Source organism: Trichomycterus rosablanca, chromosome 16, assembly GCF_030014385.1.
Source record: "Trichomycterus rosablanca isolate fTriRos1 chromosome 16, fTriRos1.hap1, whole genome shotgun sequence".
Lineage (NCBI taxonomy): Eukaryota > Metazoa > Chordata > Actinopteri > Siluriformes > Trichomycteridae > Trichomycterus > Trichomycterus rosablanca.
In genome coordinates, this window is record NC_086003.1 from 21,709,394 (window position 1) to 21,730,392 (window position 20,999).

At 39.0% G+C, this 20,999-nt stretch overlaps 2 protein-coding genes across 2 annotated transcripts in view; both read left to right on the forward strand.

Annotated features, from left to right (window-relative positions):
• The first annotated feature begins 338 nt into the window (after positions 1 to 338).
• On the forward strand, positions 339 to 5,725 carry calm3b (calmodulin 3b (phosphorylase kinase, delta)). Its single transcript, XM_063012118.1, has 6 exons — positions 339 to 643; positions 1,957 to 1,987; positions 2,078 to 2,221; positions 2,324 to 2,430; positions 2,539 to 2,674; positions 4,164 to 5,725. Exons 1-6 carry the CDS (start codon positions 641 to 643, stop codon positions 4,190 to 4,192), a joined length of 450 nt encoding a protein of 149 aa, XP_062868188.1. The 5' UTR covers positions 339 to 640; the 3' UTR covers positions 4,193 to 5,725.
• A 1,818-nt stretch (positions 5,726 to 7,543) lies between these two features.
• pcxa (pyruvate carboxylase a) overlaps positions 7,544 to 20,999 on the forward strand; it is a 221,871-nt gene continuing 208,415 nt past the window's right edge. The window contains exons 1-3 of the mRNA XM_063011646.1: positions 7,544 to 7,893; positions 18,622 to 18,781; positions 18,901 to 19,085. Of these exons, the coding sequence (XP_062867716.1) occupies positions 18,640 to 18,781; positions 18,901 to 19,085 (327 nt within the window). The 5' untranslated portion in view covers positions 7,544 to 7,893; positions 18,622 to 18,639. The remainder of the gene's footprint in view (positions 7,894 to 18,621; positions 18,782 to 18,900; positions 19,086 to 20,999) is intronic.

Here is a 20,999-nt window from a genome sequence, read left to right on the forward strand (position 1 = left end):
ACTGTGACATACAATTCAAAACTATGTGTGTTTATATTGGACCTATATGGATACGAGTAGATGCAAAGTATTATAATTCTGCACGGCCATTTTTAAATTAACAGTTATTCAGTTAACCTCAGTTATTCAAAACGTGCGCCATCTTCCCTCATGTCTCTTTAAGACTCATGAGGCTCTCCTCCTCCCTTCAACGACTCCCTGACGCATTGCAGGTGGACGAGAACCAATCAATTCGTCGTATTTTGTCAGCTGACACGCAGTAACGTCTATATATAAATCCGCCGACTGACCTGTTCAAACATGGTAGGAAGCTTAGTTTGTTATAATGCGCACTTATAGTTTGCGCTAGTACAGTTTAAGAAAACTTAAATATTTGTAGAAAATTTGCTTCTTATAAAAATACCGAACATAGGAATTGTTTTACATTTTACTGGGATTGGCGCACGAATACCATAGAAACGGCGTGGTTGCTAGGGAGTGCGACGTTCTGCTTTGGGCCAACGTACGGAGGCGGAGTGATACAAGTATCTAGCTGCGGGTAGTTAATCAGCGTGCGGGTGGAGAAACCTACTAGGAGACCTAGCTCAGTTATTTATTTGAATATAGAATATTACCGTTGTCCTCATATCAATTAATTAAAATGGTAAGTAGTTTGTATTATTTTATACCTAAACAGGACAAAAACGTATTTTATTTAAATAAGTAGTTAGCAGTTAGCTAACAATTGAATCGAATACTGCAGTGCGTTTAGCCAGGTTGCTAACAAACGTCAGAGAATGCTAATCTGCTATCGTTGACATGTATAGCTTTTTATTTTAAATTCTAGCAATTTGCAAGATCACTATCAAGATCACATCGTTAAACTTAATGTTTAAATATTATTAATTCGCATGTTTATGGCAAGACTATTAAAACAATCAGTCAGCCGGCTTCGTTAGAATTGACAGCTAAAGCTAATGGCGAGGAGCCTGGCTGCATCCCAAGATAGTACACTAAGTACTAAACAGTATAAAGCAATAGTAAGCCACTATAGGTGCTGTACTGGTTCACAGGTTGTTTAGTACGTGCTATCTTACTTGATCGTTTGGGTAACGTATATTAAAATCAGACTGGCTGATCAGTCTAGTGCTGTCTCCACCCCAGGCTTTATAGGAGAAACAATTTAATTCAAAGACTGCTGTTTGGTCTGTGTGTGATACCTGAAATCTTTCTAATCATGTTTAGTTCTCCTACCTTTATGGCATATTAAGTGACAATTAATTGTCCCACACAATTGCAATATTGTATTACGTTATATAACGTATTGTATTACATTACTGTAATTACACACTTAAAAATAAGTATACTGGCTTTGAATCAATATAAACGTTAACTTAAACATAGGGCTTGGGATTACATTACATTTACCCACTTTACAGGCGTTTAAAAGCCTTACCTTGTCAAATCTCTGTTTAGTAAAATGTTGACCTGTCCCACCAACTAAGATCAAACATAATTGAAATGTCCCTTTCCCATTTTCTATAGTCAATATCTTACTATAATAATTTAACTGTGACTTTCACACTTGAAGACTAATCTCTAAAGGCAGTTAATGTAGAGTGTCAAAGGTGTGATGGTGTCCTTTTATTCAGAACCATATTTTATCATGTCAAAGTCATGCTGCATAAAGTGTCAGTTAATCAGTTAACATCAAATTTCACTTAATTTAGGACTTTAGGCCCCCACAGGCTTTTGCAGCCTGTAATACCTGTGGTCATATGTTTGGCATGTCTAATGTTTTATATGTTAATGCTTGTGTGTGTCAAGACTGCTCTTTGTGGAACAACTGATAAGGTTGAGTGCCATGACTTTAGCACGTAACTGGTACATCACAGTAGAATAACTGTTTGAATAAGAACATTTATAATAGCTTAAAGTGAAAAATGTGATTTCTGAAATTATGATTTGTTCTGACAGGCTGATCAACTGACTGAGGAACAGATTGCTGGTAAATAAACATTTAAAACCAACACTTATCAGACATCTTATGGAGAAAAAAAACATTTGCCACTAATTAACAATGTTTTAATTTTCGTAGAATTCAAGGAGGCATTCTCATTATTTGATAAAGATGGTGATGGCACCATCACTACCAAAGAGTTGGGGACAGTAATGCGCTCTCTGGGACAGAACCCAACAGAAGCTGAGCTACAGGACATGATCAATGAAGTTGATGCTGATGGTGAGAAAAAAAACCTGCCTGCACATTTTTGGATGCTTTTACTTGAACTTGGTAATGTACCAAGATTGATCAAGACTTGTTTTCTTTCTAATTAAACCAAAGGTAATGGAACAATTGATTTCCCCGAGTTTCTTACCATGATGGCGAGAAAGATGAAGGACACAGACAGTGAGGAGGAAATCAGAGAAGCCTTCAGAGTTTTTGATAAGGTTATAACTTGGGTTCTCAATTTCACTGTGTAAAATTTAGTCTCATGCAATTAGGTTCACTTAATATTAAATGTATCTGGCTGAGGACTGACATTTAACTTTGTACAGGATGGGAACGGATACATCAGTGCTGCAGAGCTGCGTCATGTCATGACTAACCTGGGAGAAAAACTGACTGATGAGGAAGTGGATGAGATGATCAGAGAGGCTGATATTGATGGGGATGGTCAGGTCAACTATGAAGGTAGGTGTTTAGAAGGCGTGCAGCTTCTTTTTTATTTTTTATAAGCTTGGCACAATATTCCTTTGCTAACATTGCAGCAGTGAGTCTTTTTCTATATATTTCTATTTCATTGTCATTGATCATCCTGGTCCGAGTCACTGTGGGTCCAGGTTACTTAGAATCAGTGGGTGCAATGCTCCCCTAGACCTAGCCAGTCATTTCTAAAATTAGATGGCACTGCTGGGCCACCTAGTTATATATAGTGCCACTATTTGTACATTATTCTTTTCTTCAGCTCACTCAACAGTTTATTTAGTTGTTATAGACGAGTAAATAATTAGATAATAATCAAATGGTTTCCTAAGTGCTCTATTAACTTTATAAATGTAATTTATATATCAGTACAAGCTTGACATTTAATTTTCCAGGGGTGCAAATAATTAATGCATGATGATGACTGAGTTAGACTTGAGATTTTAGTGTGAGATTAAGCAAGTTAACTGGACAAAAATAAAAAAATATTTTTTGCCTGTTTTTACCAAGAATAATTGTCATTTGGACTAGGCCTTTTTGTAGATGGGCTTTTTGAATTAATTTTAATCAGATGCACAGCTGTTGACATGTTACCTTGAGGTTCATCAACACTAGGGACAGAAGAAATTAGTAATGTAAGTAAAATTGGTTCTTAAAGTTAAGAAGTCTAATTTTTTACCACTGGGTGACACTGTGGATTGTCAGTTGTCATAGGATATAGTGGGTCCATATGATATACTTGACAAAACATTATTCTGAAAGATTTTGGATAGTTTCTTTCTATATCTATGAATAGCTTTAAAAGACTTAATAAACACAAAGTAAGACATTGTGTTAACAGGCATATGTATTATGTAAAGTTACAATATTCTGTACAGTTTTCTGAACACCTCAGTGTTCCATACAATTAATATTTTTAATTACATTAAAAATAAAACATTTATATATGCCTGTTAACCTTTGTGGATTTTTTTTTTCTTTTTTGCTCAGAGGGCCGTTCGGGCACTTTTTGGCATTTTATGTGGTGGAAACAAATAGTACACTGAAAAGTGCATGTTTGGCAAAAGCACACATTGAACTATTTTAGTTGTATCTATTTTACTGTGTGTTATGGCACAGACCTACATTTAGGTTTTTGCACCCCTTGTAAGAAACCAGCTGATGCCTTTGTTTCAGGTAGGTACAGTTGTAAATAATTGAATTGAATGCTTATCTTTGCATGTATTACTGATTAAGGTAAGTGACTAGTACTAGTGGTCTTAAAAAGATATATTAGTATAATAGCATTGCCTTATGCAGGTTGTTGCTCTTTAGCTTATAAAGCCTTTCCAGAAATTAAGCAACAACAAAGAATGACTTGAGTTAACTCAATTACAGACTGAAATGAACATGGCTGCTTTTAATGACATGTGACATTCACTAAATAATGCTATTTGATTAAAGATTCTGTATTAAACTTTAAGAACATGTTTTGCAGAGTTTGTCCAGATGATGACTGCAAAGTAAAACTGGAACCCAAAGGACTACAACAGACCAAACAGTGGGCAGCACCCTCACTGTCAACCTTCAACAAGCATTCACAACCATTGTCCTATTGCTTTTCATTAGTTTCTTGTCCCCTTTCCCTCAGTTGACCTGTCCTTTGCTCTTCCTGTTTTATTTCCCATCTTATTCCTTGTCTTCACCTCATTAATAAAGAATATCAAAGAACTGTTTACATATAATCTAAGAAACTTGTAACAATGTAATACACGTATCAATATTTATATGACATATAATGGCAAAAAGCAATGCATGCTTTATTTGTTTTGGCATGTTTCTGTGCTTCTTCGCTTGCCTTGATTTCTTACTTGCTCGCTCTCCTTTAATCCTGCATGTTTTTCATGCAACCTCTGCTCAGTGGTCTTAGAACTGTATGGTGAACTACTGTTCATTGAAATCAGGGGCTTTTATTGATTAATGGTCCAAAACGTATGAGTTATTGTATCAGTTGTAGTTGTGTAGTTATGCATTTGTAGTGACTCTGCAGACTATAAGGAAATTAAGATTTATGTAGGAGAGTTCTGAAGATGGGAGCAATATTTGCAGGGAATTGTACTATTTTTGCATGTTTGTACAAGAAGGGAAACACTAAGGTTTGAGTCCTAAACAAGCCCATTTCCAAAGTTCTTAAGCCCTATTTACCCAAATAAATCCCGTGAGCTGTTCTAGGCTGTAAAGCTTGAATAACTCTTATTCGACTCTTGTGGATTTCATATCACATTTTCTATAGGCTGAATTTAGTCGTTTGAGCGGTTGCGAACTTGTGTGAAGTTTCGTACTGAAGATGTAAAATAACTGATGTGAACATATGATCTTAGATTTTTATGCTGCATTGTGTCCAAGCTATCCATGTCATGTAGCTTGTTCAGTGGACCATTTCTGGGTTGGGAATAAACACATTTAAGCTGTGTACATTATTCTTCCTGCAGGATATTTACCAGTGTGTATACATGTCCTACATGCAAAATACATTTCTTTTACTGTTGATCTAGAAATAAGAGTGTCTAAGAGAAATAATGGAACGTTAATCACGTTTAAAGGCAGGATTGCATAGCTTTTTGCTCTACAATCTGGTCTTGTCAAAAAAAGTTTTCATTAGATGTTTACTGTGTAGCACCTACTTGATGTCTGATAGTGCAGTCAAACCTACATTTTCTGTTGGTTGACTAATGGACAGCCTGCAGGAAGTGTAATGTACAAGCTTATGACGATGCATCCTCTATACTGACAATCTGTCTTTTCTACGGTTATGAATGTATTTTTTTATGTAATTATAACTGATTGTTTTTTTTCAGATAATAAACTTAAGCTTGGACTAACGTTTCAGGATAGAACTTAGAATTAGTTTTAGGCCAAGACTAAGTTAATTATCTGTTTAATACAATCGTGTTTTTTTTTTTTCCGCGCTCTCATTGTCATCTAGGGAACATTTGAGTTATGCATTCCATTGCAGAATTGTTATTCTTGCTAAATAAACTTCTGGGAATTGTGTTTCTATATTAAGGCTCTGGTGTTTTAATTCAAAAAAGTCACTTTGTGTGTGTGTGTATAATATGTATATGTATGTATATATTTCACTTGTCTAAAAATGGTTTCCACAATCTTTTAAAAAGTTCTTATGGTGCAGTTAAGATTTTGCGTTTCAATGAGTTGCAAAATTTTACATTTCAGTCTTAAGACTCTAACTTCACTTTATTCATTCCAACTTGATTCTACACTACAATATCTAATAAGTGTCTATAAAAAGGTTGTAGCAAATATATGGTGGAAATTTTGGGTTTTTGAAAGGTAATCACAGTAATGTATAGTCATTATTAAAGCATGTATTTATGCCTTGACCTATATGTTTGTCTATCATAATCATTTTAACTTCTACTACATAGAAGGAATAGTATTACATTTGATAAGTACTGTATTACTATATTGTAGAGTAAGTATTATACTTTTATATTATATCTGATTCTGATTCATGTCCACACCCAGTTTAAAGCAGATCTATGATAATTATTTTTGAGTTTTAGCAAGGTGACCACACTGCACTGTAATTATCAACGCATGCAATGTACCATATGCATTTTGAAACAGCCACAGGACGGAAGTAGCCTAGTGGGTAGAGCTTTGGGCTATCAACTAAAAGGTTGAGCGTTCGAATCCCAGCCCTGCAGCCACTGATGGGCCCTTGAGCAAGGCCCTCAACCCTCTCTGCTCTGGGGGGCCGTATGATGGCTGACCCTGTGCTTTGACTGAAGCATCCAAACAAACTGGTATATGCGAAGAAAGAATGTCGTTGTACTGTACGTCTGTATATGTACATATGACAAATAAAGGCATTCTATTCTGTGCATATTGACCTGAGCTTATATGTTTATTTGGTGGCACGGTGGCTAAGTGGGTAGCACTGTCGCCTCACAGCAGGAAGGTCCTGGGTTCGATCCCCAGGTGGGGCGGTCCGGGTCCTTTCTGTGTGGAGTTTGCATGTTCTCCCCGTGTCTGTGTGGGTTTCCTCCGGGTGCTCCGGTTTCCTCCCACAGTCCATAGATGTGCAAGTGAGGTGAATTGGAGATATTAAATTGTCCAAGACTGTGTTCGATATAACCTTGTGAACTGATGAACCTTGTGTATTGAGTAACTACCGTTCCTGTCATGAATGTAATTAAAGTGTAAAACATGAAGTTAAAATTCTAATAAACAAAATATGTTTATTGAACCTGATAATACCTCACTCATTCCAACTTGATTAAATATTACACTATCTAAAGTGTTCGCACAAAGACGATTTATAGTGAAATGTGTTATTTTGGCAGATTAAACACACCTCATTTTATAACCTTGTTTTATAAAAATCATTAAATGCGCATGCATCTGGGCCTCTAAGTTCATGTTTGTCCCGCCCACACGCTGCAAGACATGGACCACACTGTCCAATCACAGATCGCGCTTCCTGAGCGACAGCAGGTAAGTCGAACAGCAGGGCGCAAGCCTGAACGCAGCCTGTGTCAAGTGTATTGAAGGCTGTGTTTCAAATAGTGACTATTAGATTGTATTCCGTACAAAGTGTAAAACGTATTAACAGCGCTCGGTGAACTACACTTGTTATATCAGAACAATGATAAAAGAACTAATCATAACAGTTCTTCAAATTTCAACTCGAGTTACATACTTTATTTATATGATTGCACAATTTTGCAAAAGTAGTGGACTACATAGTGGACTTGGTGTGGTATTAGACGTGGCTACAGCGGTTAAATTCCGGGTGCTGTGTAACCAATAGAAGAGCGGCATACAGACTGGTGGCCCTCTAGCCTAATTCATGAAAAGTAGTGTTACAGGGTTGCATGTTAGAAAACCGTGCGTTGTAAACTAACCAGCAAACCAGTCGCCTGTACGGCTTCTATTAATTAAATCCTTGTCATTTTCCTTGGAGCCTATTAAAAGGCTCTTATTAAAAACAGAGACAGTTCACTTGATCCGTCAGTGCTTTAGTTCAGTAGTAAATATTCACACACTACTAGTGTGTGTTTACGTGTATGATACAGTATACAGGTTACATTGTAGCAGTTTAGTGTACGTAGACTTCATATTCACTAAAAGTTACGCTCAGATCTGGTCTACACAAGTCTGTTTGAGACTGCAGGCACTCAGTTTGTTTCTTTCGAGTAAGAAAGGTAAGTTTCAATTATTTATAATAATAGTATTTATTATTGTTAAGTGCTTTAAAGTGTGTTATAATTATTGCACCCACAAAGAAGTGTCAGTATCATGATGAGTTTTCATTTGGTATTATGTTGTAAAGGAGCTGGTTAGTCATGCTTGCGATGTAACTGAATTGCTTGATTAACTTATCCATGGTTACTTGTGTGATGCATCATTAAAGAACCTGCACACTCATTTAAATATGTCTTACACATTACTCCTGTCCAGATTCTTTATTTATGTATTTATTTTTTAGGATTCTAACGTCATACACACTTTTTTTTTTTACACACTTTGGTTACCATTATGACAGAAACTGTAGTTACTCATTACACAAGATCCATCAGCTCACAAGTTTAATGTCAAACACAGTCATGAACAATTTTCAATCCTCAATTCACCTCACTTGCATGTGTTTGGACTGTGGGAGGAAACCGGAGCTCCCGGTGGAAACCCACGCAGACATGGGGGGGAGGGACCCGGACCGCCCCACCTGGGGATCGAACCCAGGACCTTTTTGCTGTGAGGTGACAGTGCTACCCACTGAGCCACACCAATGGTCACACATACACCGATCAGCCATAACATTAAAACCCCCTCCTTGTTTCTACACACACTGTCCATTTTATCAGCTCCACTTACCATATAGAAGCACTTTGTAGTTCTACAGTTACTGACTGTAGTCCATCTGTTTCTCTGCATGCTTCGTTAGCCCCCTTTCATGCTGTTCTTCAATGGTCAGGACTCTCCCTGGACCACTACAGAGCAGGTGTTATTTGGTGGTGGTGGGTCATTCTCAGCACTGCAGTGACACTGACATGGTGGTGGTGTGTTAGTGTGTTAGTGTGTGTTGTGCTGGTATGAGTGGATAAGACACGGCAGCACTAGCCGCTCAGGTGGCGCAGCGGTAAAGTACGCTAGCTCACCAGAGTTGGTGTTTCGAATACATCGTATCGAATCTCAGCTCTGCCTTTCCGACTGGGCTGTGCGGCTGCATGAACAACGATTGGCTGTTGTTCAGGGTTAGAGGGTTAGAAAGTCGGATCATAGGTCCTCATAACTGGTGCGACTGTGGCCCCTGCTGGCTGGCTGATGGGGGTGTGGCCCTCCGTACACAGTGCCCGTCAAGTGTATGAACTCGACTCGTGCAGGTGAAAAATGCAGTCTGTACTGACTGTGTGTACCGGAGGGGGCGTATGTCAGTTGAGAGGCGTCCTCAATCAGCGGTGAAGGGTCGAATCAGTATAGAGGATGCGTAATCAGGGTAATTGGACATGACTAGACTGAGGGATAAAAATTGGGACACGGCAGCACTGATAGAGTTTTTAAACACCTCGCTGTCCCTGCTGGACTGAGAATAGTCCACCAACCAAAAATATATCCAGCCAACAGCACCCCATGGGCAGCGTCCTGTGACCACTGATGAAGGTCTAGAAGATGACCAACTCAAACAGCAGCAATAGATGAGCGATCGTCTCTGACTTTACATGTACTAGGTGGACCAACTAGGTAGGCTTGTCTAATAGAGTGGACACTGAGTGGACACGGTATTTACAAACTCCAGCAGCGCTGCTGTTTCTGATCCACTCATTCCAGCACAACAGACACACCACCACCATGTCAGTGTCACTGCAGTGCTGAGAATCATCCACCACCTAAATAATACCTGCTCTGTGGTGGTCCTGTGTGGGTCCTGACCATTGAAGAACAGGGTGAAAGCAGGCTAAAAAAAGTATGTAGAGGAACAGATGGACTACAGTCAGTAATTGTAGAACTTCAAAGTGCTTCTATATGGTAAGTGGAGCTGATAAAATGGACAGTGAGTTTAGAAACAAGGAGGTGGTTTTAATGTTATGGCTGATCAGTGAATAAAGTAGTTTTGTTTTGTCAGTGTGGTGACAGCTGGACTAATTGTCTTATTCTACAGAGTTAATATCTTGCATATAGGTTGAGTATATCGCATACAAATAAAAATATAAAGTTTATAAAATATTCATAATATATAAAATATACAGGGGTTGGACAATGAAACTGAAACACCTGTCATTTTAGTGTGGGAGGTTTCATGGCTAAATTGGACCAGTCTGGTGGCCAATCTTCATTAATTGCACATTGCACCAGTAAGAGCAGAGTGTGAAGGTTCAATTAGCAGGGTAAGAGCACAGTTTTGCTCAAAATATTGCAATGCACACAACATTATGGGTGACATACCAGAGTTCAAAAGAGGACAAATTGTTGGTGCACGTCTTGCTGGCGCATCTGTGACCAAGACAGCAAGTCTTTGTGATGTATCGAGCCACGGTATCCAGGGTAATGTCAGCATACCACCAAGAAGGACAAACCACATCCAACAGGATTAACTGTGGACGCAAGAGGAAGCTGTCTGAAAGGGATGTTCGGGTGCTAACCCGGATTGTATCAAAAAAACATAAAACCACGGCTGCCCAAATCACGGCAGAATTAAATGTGCACCTCAACTCTCCTGTTTCCACCAGAACTGTCCGTCGGGAGCTCCACAGGGTCAATATACACGGCCGGGCTGCTATAGCCAAACCTTTGGTCACTCGTGCCAATGCCAAACGTCGGTTTCAATGGTGCAAGGAGCGCAAATCTTGGGCTGTGGACAATGTGAAACATGTATTGTTCTCTGATGAGTCCACCTTTACTGTTTTCCCCACATCCGGGAGAGTTACGGTGTGGAGAAGCCCCAAAGAAGCGTACCACCCAGACTGTTGCATGCCCAGAGTGAAGCATGGGGGTGGATCAGTGATGGTTTGGGCTGCCATATCATGGCATTCCCTTGGCCCAATACTTGTGCTAGATGGGCGCGTCACTGCCAAGGACTACCGAACCATTCTGGAGGACCATATGCATCCAATGGTTCAAACATTGTATCCTGAAGGCGGTGCCGTGTATCAGGATGACAATGCACCAATACACACAGCAAGACTGGTGAAAGATTGGTTTGATGAACATGAAAGTGAAGTTGAACATCTCCCATGGCCTGCACAGTCACCAGATCTAAATATTATTGGGGTGTTTTGGAGAAGCGAGTCAGGAAACGTTTTCCTCCACCAGCATCACGTAGTGACCTGGCCACTATCCTGCAAGAAGAATGGCTTAAAATCCCTCTGACCACTGTGCAGGACTTGTATATGTCATTTCCAAGACGAATTGACGCTGTGTTGGCCGCAAAAGGAGGCCCTACACCATACTAATAAATTATTGTGGTCTAAAACCAGGTGTTTCAGTTTCATTGTCCAACCCCTAACAGTAATCCATACAGTGGGTGTTAATCTTTCCTCTTCATGTAAATAAATGTCCTCTTAAAGCTACAGCACGTTACTTTGGGAAAACATGCTGCAAAGGTATTGAAAATTAATAGAAAGTATACATAAATTAAACCAGTATCTTACTCTAAACTCTAAATGTTTGAGATTACTCACTAAGCGTTTGTTCACTCCTGCTCCCACCAGCAATGCTCTCTGGGAAATGTAATCTTTTACAAATGCAGGTCCTTCACTGGTAACGCTATACATCGCCTATACTGCCCGAGAGGATGAGTATCTAATACCACCCCATAGTACCCCGTAGGGGTTTCATACTTTTCTTTAGCTAGTGACCCCTATTTTAGAGGGTCAGGATTTATGTGACACCCAGTGAAACCCCCCTACCTAACATCACATGTAATGTTGTGGTACTATTAAGCCTTGTAGCTTATTTTAATAGAAGGTTCAAATCAAGTTAATGGCCTGAACTTAAAATGACATTATATATTGAGAACCTTATAATTGTAAAAAATAGTTTAATTATATTATTATAAGTTTGTTTTATTTATATACCTCAGGGTTTCCCAACCATGATTTCAGGAACTCTTAGAGATTACAGGGAGATAACATGACCGATAGCATTCTTACTTTTGATTAGTTAATCATTGTTAAAAACATAATCTTTAGAACTTTAGAAATTTAGTCTATACAGATTTGTTGTTGGTAATGTAAAAAAAAACATTATAAAACATTACCATTTAAAAAAATATATAATTTTAGTCTTTTTTTATCATCCCAAGAGCATTTAGATTAAAGGGGTTCAGCTGACACAAAAAAATATTTTGGAACTCCTGGTCCATTGACCCCATTTGCATCATAAGTGACCCTATGTAGAGTCGTGACCACCAACGTGTAGAGTGTATTGAAAGGTAAAATCCAGGACAGAAAATCAACAAATGTGTTCACAATCTACCAGTTCAGCCAGTTCATTTTCATCAACTGCTTTATCCTGGTCAGGGTTGTGATGGGTCCGGTTTTACCAGGAAACAGTAGGCACAAAAATTGAATTATATACATATATACATTAATTGTATATTGTATTTATGAACTATATACCATCGTGATCATGTCGCTTGCTGGACATTGGCATTCAGCCGATGTGTCTGTAAAGAAATGGAAATCTGAACTGGTCATACATAAAAGAATTCTATGTGCATTGCTAAGGCCTTCCAGGTACAGCAACCTGCATAACCATATCCCCTTTTCAGTCCCAGACAATAAGGTGTGACTTCTGTGCCTGTCAGTCACTGTAAAAGAGGCCTCTCCTTTTAAAATAAATATTAACTGTAGGGATATTAGATGCAATGATAGCTGTAAATAAGCTTGTATCAAATTAATAGTGGATTTATGAAGGTTGCTAAGGAAACCTTTCCATTGGAAATATATTGTTTATAAAGCTCACATGCTTACAACAGGCTTTATTGGGCCATATTAAACAGGTGGAATGCAGTAAAAAACATCTCAATCAGCTAAACATTCTTAACTTGGTCTCAGTGTTTAGAGTCGAACTGTCCAGTTTTACACTTAATTTCCCTTCATTTTGCATTCAACCCAGCCCTTTCTGCATGTTGGGGCAACAGTACAGGAATTGTTTGTGCACCGAGGAATGTGATCCTTAATCGAGGGAACAGAATTGAGAATTCGGTCATTCACAGAGACCCAACAGAAAGAACAAAATCCGATTCCTTTCAATGTGCTCACGTGATTGTAATTGCCCCGGTCAGACAAAGAGTCTAGGAATAAAGCCAAACCTAAAAAAGTAGGTGAAATGTATCATTGTTAAGCTGGTTTACTGGTTCACACAGGTTTATATATATATATATAACCTGGTTGTCTGCTGTTTTGTATGAATGCTTTTTTTTATATTAATGTGTACAAGGTTTGTGTTGCTGGAACATTTTTTTTCTCTCATTTTCAGTCTTCTATGAATGTGTGGTGGTTTTTAAATCCACAGTTTGGAAAGGCTGTAAAAGACACTTGACTTCATCCTGGTGGTCTTCAAGCCACTCATAATTTTAGTTGTATTTATGAACTAAAAAACTTTAAGGCAAGTTTGTTTGCCATAAAATCCACCTGGCCCTGTAACATTACACAGCCATACAAAGCAATTATTGGATTAAATGATATCTCCCACTGTACTGAACAGTTTGCAGTAGATGTTGTGTACATGCATCTTTTGGCTTAGTCCCAGAAGTATGAAATATGGTGAAATCTGGCTTATTAAACCATATTCGTTTTTTTGTTGATCTTTGATACAAAAGGATTCTGAATTCTGGTGTTGCCCTGAATTCCAGTTCTGTAAGGCTTATGACCTGTAGGTTTATAGAATTTGTTGGCTAGCTCATTTAATTCAGTGATTGTTTTCATGGCTTCAAATGTCTTGACACATTATTGTGATTTACACAATAATGAATTTTGTATAGTATATACAGTATATTTCTCTGCAGGCACTATGACACTAGTCTATATATTTGGACCTGTTTAATTGTTAAATCTACTAGCATTACATAAGAAGGGTCAGCAAATAAAGAAATGCAGATAAGGTACTGGTTAATTCATTTAGTTTTGTCTACAGGTGAGTAAAAGCCATTGCATATTTTGACCAAAAAAGAAAGCAATGTTTATTACAGATGAATCATGCACATCCTAAACAGGAACACATTCTTTTATTTCATGATGCTCTTAGGCCTTGAAGCCCAAATTTCAGCAATGTTTACTCTTTCTATTGTAAAGTTGTATACACTGTACACTGTATAATCAAAAGTATGTTGTCCTTTCCAGTATCAGCATGACTCTGTGCTCTGTGTACAAAGCAAGTCCTTGTACAGCTGTGCCAATAGAGTGGAGACTTTCTGCTAAATAGGGGACCAAGTCCATATTAATACCCAAGATTTTAGAATAGGTTGTCCAATAAGCTCATGATAGTGTATTTTATATTTGGTGTTTGGCCAGAAATTAGGCATGACCAAAGCTAGCACTTTACACATAAGCACAGTGCAGTCTGATTAGTGAAGTTTGTTCCTTTCCAAAATGGTGTTTTAATTAGCCTTTGTCCGCACTCTGTACATATTGCCTAAATCAGCTAGTGTATATAATAAGTGAGCAGACTGACCTTGAGCTTGCATGTGTGTTCTGCAATCTGTAATTCAGTTCTAACATACACCGATCAGGTATAACATTATGACCACCTTCCTAATATTGTGTTGGTCCCTCTTTTGCTGCACCATACACATCCAACTGCGATGCACTGTGTATTCTGACACCTTTCTATCAGAACCAGCATTAACTTCTTCAGCAATTTGGGCTACAGTAGCTCGTCTGTTGGATCGGACCACACGGGCCAGCCTTCGCTCCCCATGTGCGTCAATGAGCCTTGACCCTGTCACCGGTTTACCACTGTTCCTTCCTTTGACCACTTTTGATAGATACTGACCACTGCAGAAGGGGAACACCTCATAAGAACTGCAGTTTTGGAGATGCTCTGACCCAGTCGTCTTAGCCATCACAATTTGGCCCTTGTCAAACTCGCTGAACCCATTTTTCCTGCTTCTAAAACATCAACTTTGAGGATAAAATGTTCATTTGCTGCCTAATATATCCCACCCACTAACAGGTGCCGTGATGAAGAGACAATCAGTGTTATTCACTTCACCTGTCAGTGTCACCTGTCATAATGTTTATGCTTGGTCGGTGTACAATGTACAACCCCAAATCAGAAAAAGTTGGGACAGTATGGAAAATGCAAATAAAATAAAAATGCAGTGTTCCTTACATTTACTTTGACTTTTATTTGATTGCAGACAGGATGAACCTGAGATATTTCATGTTTTGTCTGGTCAACTTAATTTCATTTATTAATAAACATCCATTCCTGCATTTCAGACCTGCAACACATTTAAAAAAAAGTTGGGACAGTAAAGCATTTACCACTTTGTAATGTTGCTATTCCTGTTCACCACACTTAAAAGGCGTTTTGGCACCGAGGATACCAAGTGATTTAGTGTTTCAGCTTTTATTTTGTCTCATTCTTCCTGCAAACACGTCTTAAGATGTGCAACAGTACCGGGTCGTCGTTGTCGCATTTTTCCTTTCAAAATTCTCTGTTGGGGACAGGTCAGGACTGCAGGCAGGCCAGTCCAGTACCCGTCTGCAATCAAATAAAAGTCAAAGTAAATGTAAGAAACTCTGAGCAAGGCCCTTAACCCTCAATTGCTCATCGTGTTCCACTCATTGTGTAAGTCGCTTTGGATAAAAGCGTCTGCTTAATGCTGAAAATGTAAATGTAAATATGATACTGGTTCTAATATAACAGCCAAAACACACAGACATCAGTTTCAGAATCATGGACATTAATCTAGAGTTAGAAGTGATTTTTTTCTGTGACATCATTACATGATTATACTTTATTTGTAGTATTGCATAGGTTTCTTGCAATAATCAGTACTTAACAGCAAGACTACCTTTTGGTAACTATTAGGCCTTCTAACAGTGGCAGCATGGTGCATTCATTCTCTCTTTATCCTCTCTTTTCTTGCTGTGGTGGTTGACAGCCAATGCTTATTCAGGTGTGCTTTTGTTGCCCTGGCTGCTCTGTTCCCTTTTTGTAGGTCTGTGCTGTATTATCTAGTAACTGCAGCACAGTGGTGTCTAGTTGTTCTTCAGTCACAGTGCCAGCATGAGCACTGATGTGTGTGTGTGTGTGTGTGTGTGTGTGTGTGTGTGTGTGTTGGGGGGGGGGGGGGGGGGGGTACAGATCTGCTTTCAATTACTTTAACTTTTGTATGTGGAATTAAGGAAGATGTGGCAATACCAGAAAAACCTGGTGTGACTGTACAGTGTTAGTAACCTACACTGTATGGCCAAAAGTATGTGGCCACTCCTTATCGTTGAGTTCTAATGTTTTAGCCACACTCATTGACCAAATGACTTGCTTCTAACTTTGTGGAACAGTTTAGCAAAGGCCTCTTCATACTCCCACATGACTGTGTCCCTGTTCTGTCTGTAAAGACATAGTTTTTTGAGTTTGATTTAAAAGAACTTGGGTGCCCTGTACAGAGCCTTGACCTGAATTAATGCCAAGTTCACACTACACGACTTTCCAAGTCGTCAGGTCGCTGTACAGTTCACACTACACGATTGGATCTCTTGTAATCGGGAGTCTTTCAAGTCGGTGTGACTTTCACACTACACGACTGATCGGCAATAGGGTCTATCACCAACTGGAATCGCAGGCGAGCTTCTCTGGTCTCCCAAACTACGTTTTGTCACGAAAACAAACGCGAGAAGTGACTAGGGGTTTAATGATACCACGTCCAAAAATGCACATCAACAAGTATGGATTGTTCTATGCAACGTTGGTGTTTTGTAGAGAACGAAAAGGTCAGAAATACTGTATAAAACCTGTGTGTGTACTGATGTATTCTGATATAAACTATATTATGCCCATGTCCCACCTTTTTACAACTGCTCCCCTGCGTTTCCCCTCACACCGTATCTTGCGTTCTCACTGGCTGTTCAACACCGCACTCATTGCCAGTTGGGCAACTCCGATCCAGATATTTGACAAGCTAGAAATCTCTCTTCAGTGAGTGCTTGACGAGCCGCTCGGATCGAGTTGTTGAGTAGTTCACACATAGCGATTGAGAGCCGAGTTTGGATCGCCGAGCAAACGCAGAGTTGCTCCTCAGCCGGCAAATCTAGCGCCGACCAGTCGGCGAGCGAAAATCAGGGCAAAAGTCGTGTAGTGTGAACTAGGCATAATCTAAAGTTTGAGTTGTTGTTTTTCTTATGCTAGGATTATACTAGTTGTTCCCATTTGGGGTTGCCTGAGATGCAGATTGGATCTTCACACATGGTAAACGTGGAGCTTTTTACAGTAATAATTTAGGTTTTCTGAAGTGTTCCAGCTCTCTACGATTTACATTTAGATTTTTGCCTGTGGGTAAATGTTCTGCCATCCTGCCATCCACAAAAGTAAGATTTGGTCAGTCAGCATAATAGTGGTGCAGTTTAGACAAATTCTAGTCTTTACTAAAGACTTTCCTTTTCAGTAAGTGTTTCTGTTCTTCCTTTCCTGTAAAGCCAATGAGGTTGGTCCAGTAATACCAGTGGTACCACAGTTTAAGAAACACTGGCATAAGGATTTCTCTGTATGCTGTACATTAATACGCAACCGCTTGACTTTCACAAGCCAGTTAAACTCACTGAAGCTTTATCTTATCAGACATGAGGTAACAGCCTCAAAAGCTGCAGCCAGAACCACAACTGTCTACAATGCTACTTTCTCAATTCTTTAAAGGTCATTCAGACAAAAAAAAAAATCAACCATTAGGACAACTGCCTGGTTTGGTTTTGTGATAACTCAGTAGTTACCAGAGTGAGAGAACTGAATCTTGGATAAGGAACACCTCAGCTGTTCCAGAGGCACTGGTGACAGGAATAATTGCAGAAGTCATTCCCAGTTGCTGATGAGGATTTTCTTTAATGCATGTATGCTATTGTAGCATCTGCATAATACACAATACCGCTTAAAGTATTCAAGTTCTATGTTAGTCTTATTAAATGACCAGTCTTTGGGGTCTGCTACCTTACTGGGGAGTGGTCCAATTAACGCCTTGCAAATTCTGTTTTAGTAAGGAGTTTCCTTGCAACTCTTACTAAAAGATGTAAACCATTGGTTGATCCTTAAACATATTAGTCACAGTTGCTGACTTCTGCTTTTCCTCTAGTCATATATCCAATTACTTGATTGTATTTTGCTTCCTCTACTGTTGCTCATTTCCAATCCTGATTGAGGTGGCCGAGACTATCATCCCGTCACATGCAGCCAACTTGCACAAGGTGGGTTCTCATGGGTGTTCCACACAGAAAATCAAGCACCAATCCCCATTTTCCACCATCTCTGTGCAGAAACCATCAATCAGCCAGCAGAGGTTGTAATTGCAGCATTCTTGAGGAATCCGCTCTGGCATTATGACCCTTGGATGAGCCAATAATCATCCATATAGGCGCCCGGCCTGCTGGTAGTGTGCTAGCGTGTTTTATCACTGCGCCACCCAAGCGTCCTGAAGTTAATTTATACTAAGGAAATAACCTTAGACCCTATATATTACTGCGTTGAATGTTTAAAATACCTTGGCAACATATCACAAAGTCTTTTCATGTAATGAAGTGATGAGGTTGGAGAATCCAGTGCAAGGCATCTGAAAGCACTCCTCTGTACAAAGGGTGTTGGATCTGGAGCTCTCTAGATCCTCAAAGCTTTTTTAGCCTCTCTCGCCAAAGCTGTTCACTAGAGTGCAGGTCAGGTAACTTGGGTGGCCATGGCGAAAGCTGTATTTTAATGTGCTCATTATGCCCCTTTTTGTGTAGATATCTCTCTGTACGAAGATGTTGTTGAAGGTTGGAGGAATGCGAGCAGCTCTGAGTATTTTGGCAGTACGGAGGGCTTGCTGTTTGTCCCGCTCTGCCCACATGGCACCACAGACGGTGGAGTACAAACCTATTAAGAAGGTCATGGTGGCCAACAGAGGTGAGCCATCTTTGTATTTCTAAGCAATAAATGGTATTAATCACTTTATATTAAAAGAAAAAAAAAACCAAATATGCTAGTTTAGTGTCTAATGAGCGATTTTATAAATTTATTTGCAGGAGAGATTGCAATTCGGGTGTTCAGGGCTTGTACAGAGCTCGGGATCCGGACAGTAGCGGTGTACTCTGAGCAGGACACTGGCCAGATGCACAGGCAGAAGGCAGATGAGGCTTACCTGATAGGCAGGGGGTTGCCTCCTGTTGCTGCCTATCTCCATATACCCGACATCATCAAAGTGGCCAAGGTCAGAACCATTGCTTCTTACTTTAGTTCAGTTTAACTGCAAATTGTATCTTTGTTTTTGTTTGGAATGTTCCAGCAAAAAAAAAAAATTGACTGGTAAATTACACAAAACACACATTTAGCAATCAGAACCATCCAGCTAACAAGTGCCTATTTTTTAATAGAAGAAGAAGAAGAAGTACAACGAAATTCTCAAGGACCCAACATTGGCTGCATGGCAGAGCTGGGATTCAGACTCCCAACCTTTCAATTGATAGCGCAAAGCTTTACCACTAGGCTACCACTGTACCAAAACAGACCAGAATAGTGCTGTAATGCCACTTTTGGCACAGCTACTCATTCTTTTTGGGATGTAACCCAATACTCAACAGTGTATTTGTCACAGAACCTCTTGAGTGGTGTGTTACATGTCTGCAGATCTTACAAAGAGTTTGCTTTCTTTCCATGGCATCATTCTTGGTTTACATTGTTTGTCTTGTAACCGGTTGTATAATACTTCTACGAGAATAAACTGCAGTGGTAGAGTTGGTCTTATAAATCCTTTATTTGTACCTTTATATTGGTATAATGGCTTAAGAGAGTACAGATAACATGACCCAATTTGATGGGTGCACTTTCATACCCCATTATCAATAGAAAGGATACCCCCTTGAACAGATGATGATTGGGTGGTGGACTATTCTCATTTTTATATTTACGTCATTTAGCCGGCCCTTTTTCCATATTGATCTACAACTGTGAAGGAATACAGTCCAAGCAACTGAGGGTTATGGACCTTCCTTAAAGGCCCAACAGTGGTAATCTAGCAGAGGTGGGACTAGACTCAGCAATTATCTAAATATGGACATACACCGACAAGGCATAACATTATGACCACTGACAGGTGAAGTGAACAACACGGATTATCTCTTCATTACGGCACCTGTCATAATGTTATGCCTGATCGGTGTATAGCCACCTAAATGCTAACTGATGTAACACTCAGCTTGTAGTTATGCTGCATTTTTAATTGTCTTAACACATTTTGGAACACAACAGTATGTGAAAATGATTTCATGTAGCTCAAAGCATTTGCATTAACTATGTTCATTAGGTTTAAAATGACATAAATCTTAACATTTTGTACGCAAAATGTTTCTATATTTTATTATTACTGGACATCTAATAGCTAAATTTCCTACCATGATGGTTTTTATTAAAACAAAATGCAATTTTGCAATTCAAACTTGTTTAAACTTGGGAAAGTTTCTTGTTTCATAGCAGGTCCGGATAATCTTGTTAGACAGGCTGGATTTTGCCCAAGGGCAGGTATTTGCTGACCCCTACCCTAAACACAGAAGAGTCTAAAATAACATGCTGTTTAACAGCAGCTCTCATTACCCATACAAGTTCCCACAAGGTGTTAACAGTCATATGATGTGTATGGAGCCATTGTCTTTTAAACCAGTAGAAAATCTTTGTCTGCAGCTTTGTACATTCTAACTGTGCACTTAATATCTGTTTTTATGCTCAGTTCACGTTCTGCTTAACGTTCAGGTTAGCATTTTTAGATTGTACTTCTGAATCAAACCACATGTGTGGAACAGAACTGAGATTTAACAGGGACTGTACAGACTTTGGATACGTTTCAGTGTAGTATTTAAAATAAAATTGACTTTTTAGTGAATTTTTACTGTATTTTCATATTCAATTGCAAAACTTGAATCTTTAAAGATTTTAATTATCAGTACATTAAATTTGATAATAAAAATAGGATAGTAAATAGATGTTATATGGTAGTTGTTTATAACAGCCATTCATTTGGGGCCAAAGTGTCTAAACTTAAATATTGCACTAGATGTAACACTGCCAAGGCTTTAATATTGAGTTTAAGTGAAGGTGGTGCCAACCAGCCCAGCTAACATTGAACATACAC

Bases quoted from the DNA above. Each gene is read 5' to 3' on its own strand.
- calm3b (XM_063012118.1), top strand. The intron at 1,988-2,077 runs GTAAATAAACAT...TAATTTTCGTAG, and splicing joins GACTGAGGAACAGATTGCTG to AATTCAAGGAGGCATTCTCA. The intron at 2,675-4,163 runs GTAGGTGTTTAG...CATGTTTTGCAG, and splicing joins TGGTCAGGTCAACTATGAAG to AGTTTGTCCAGATGATGACT.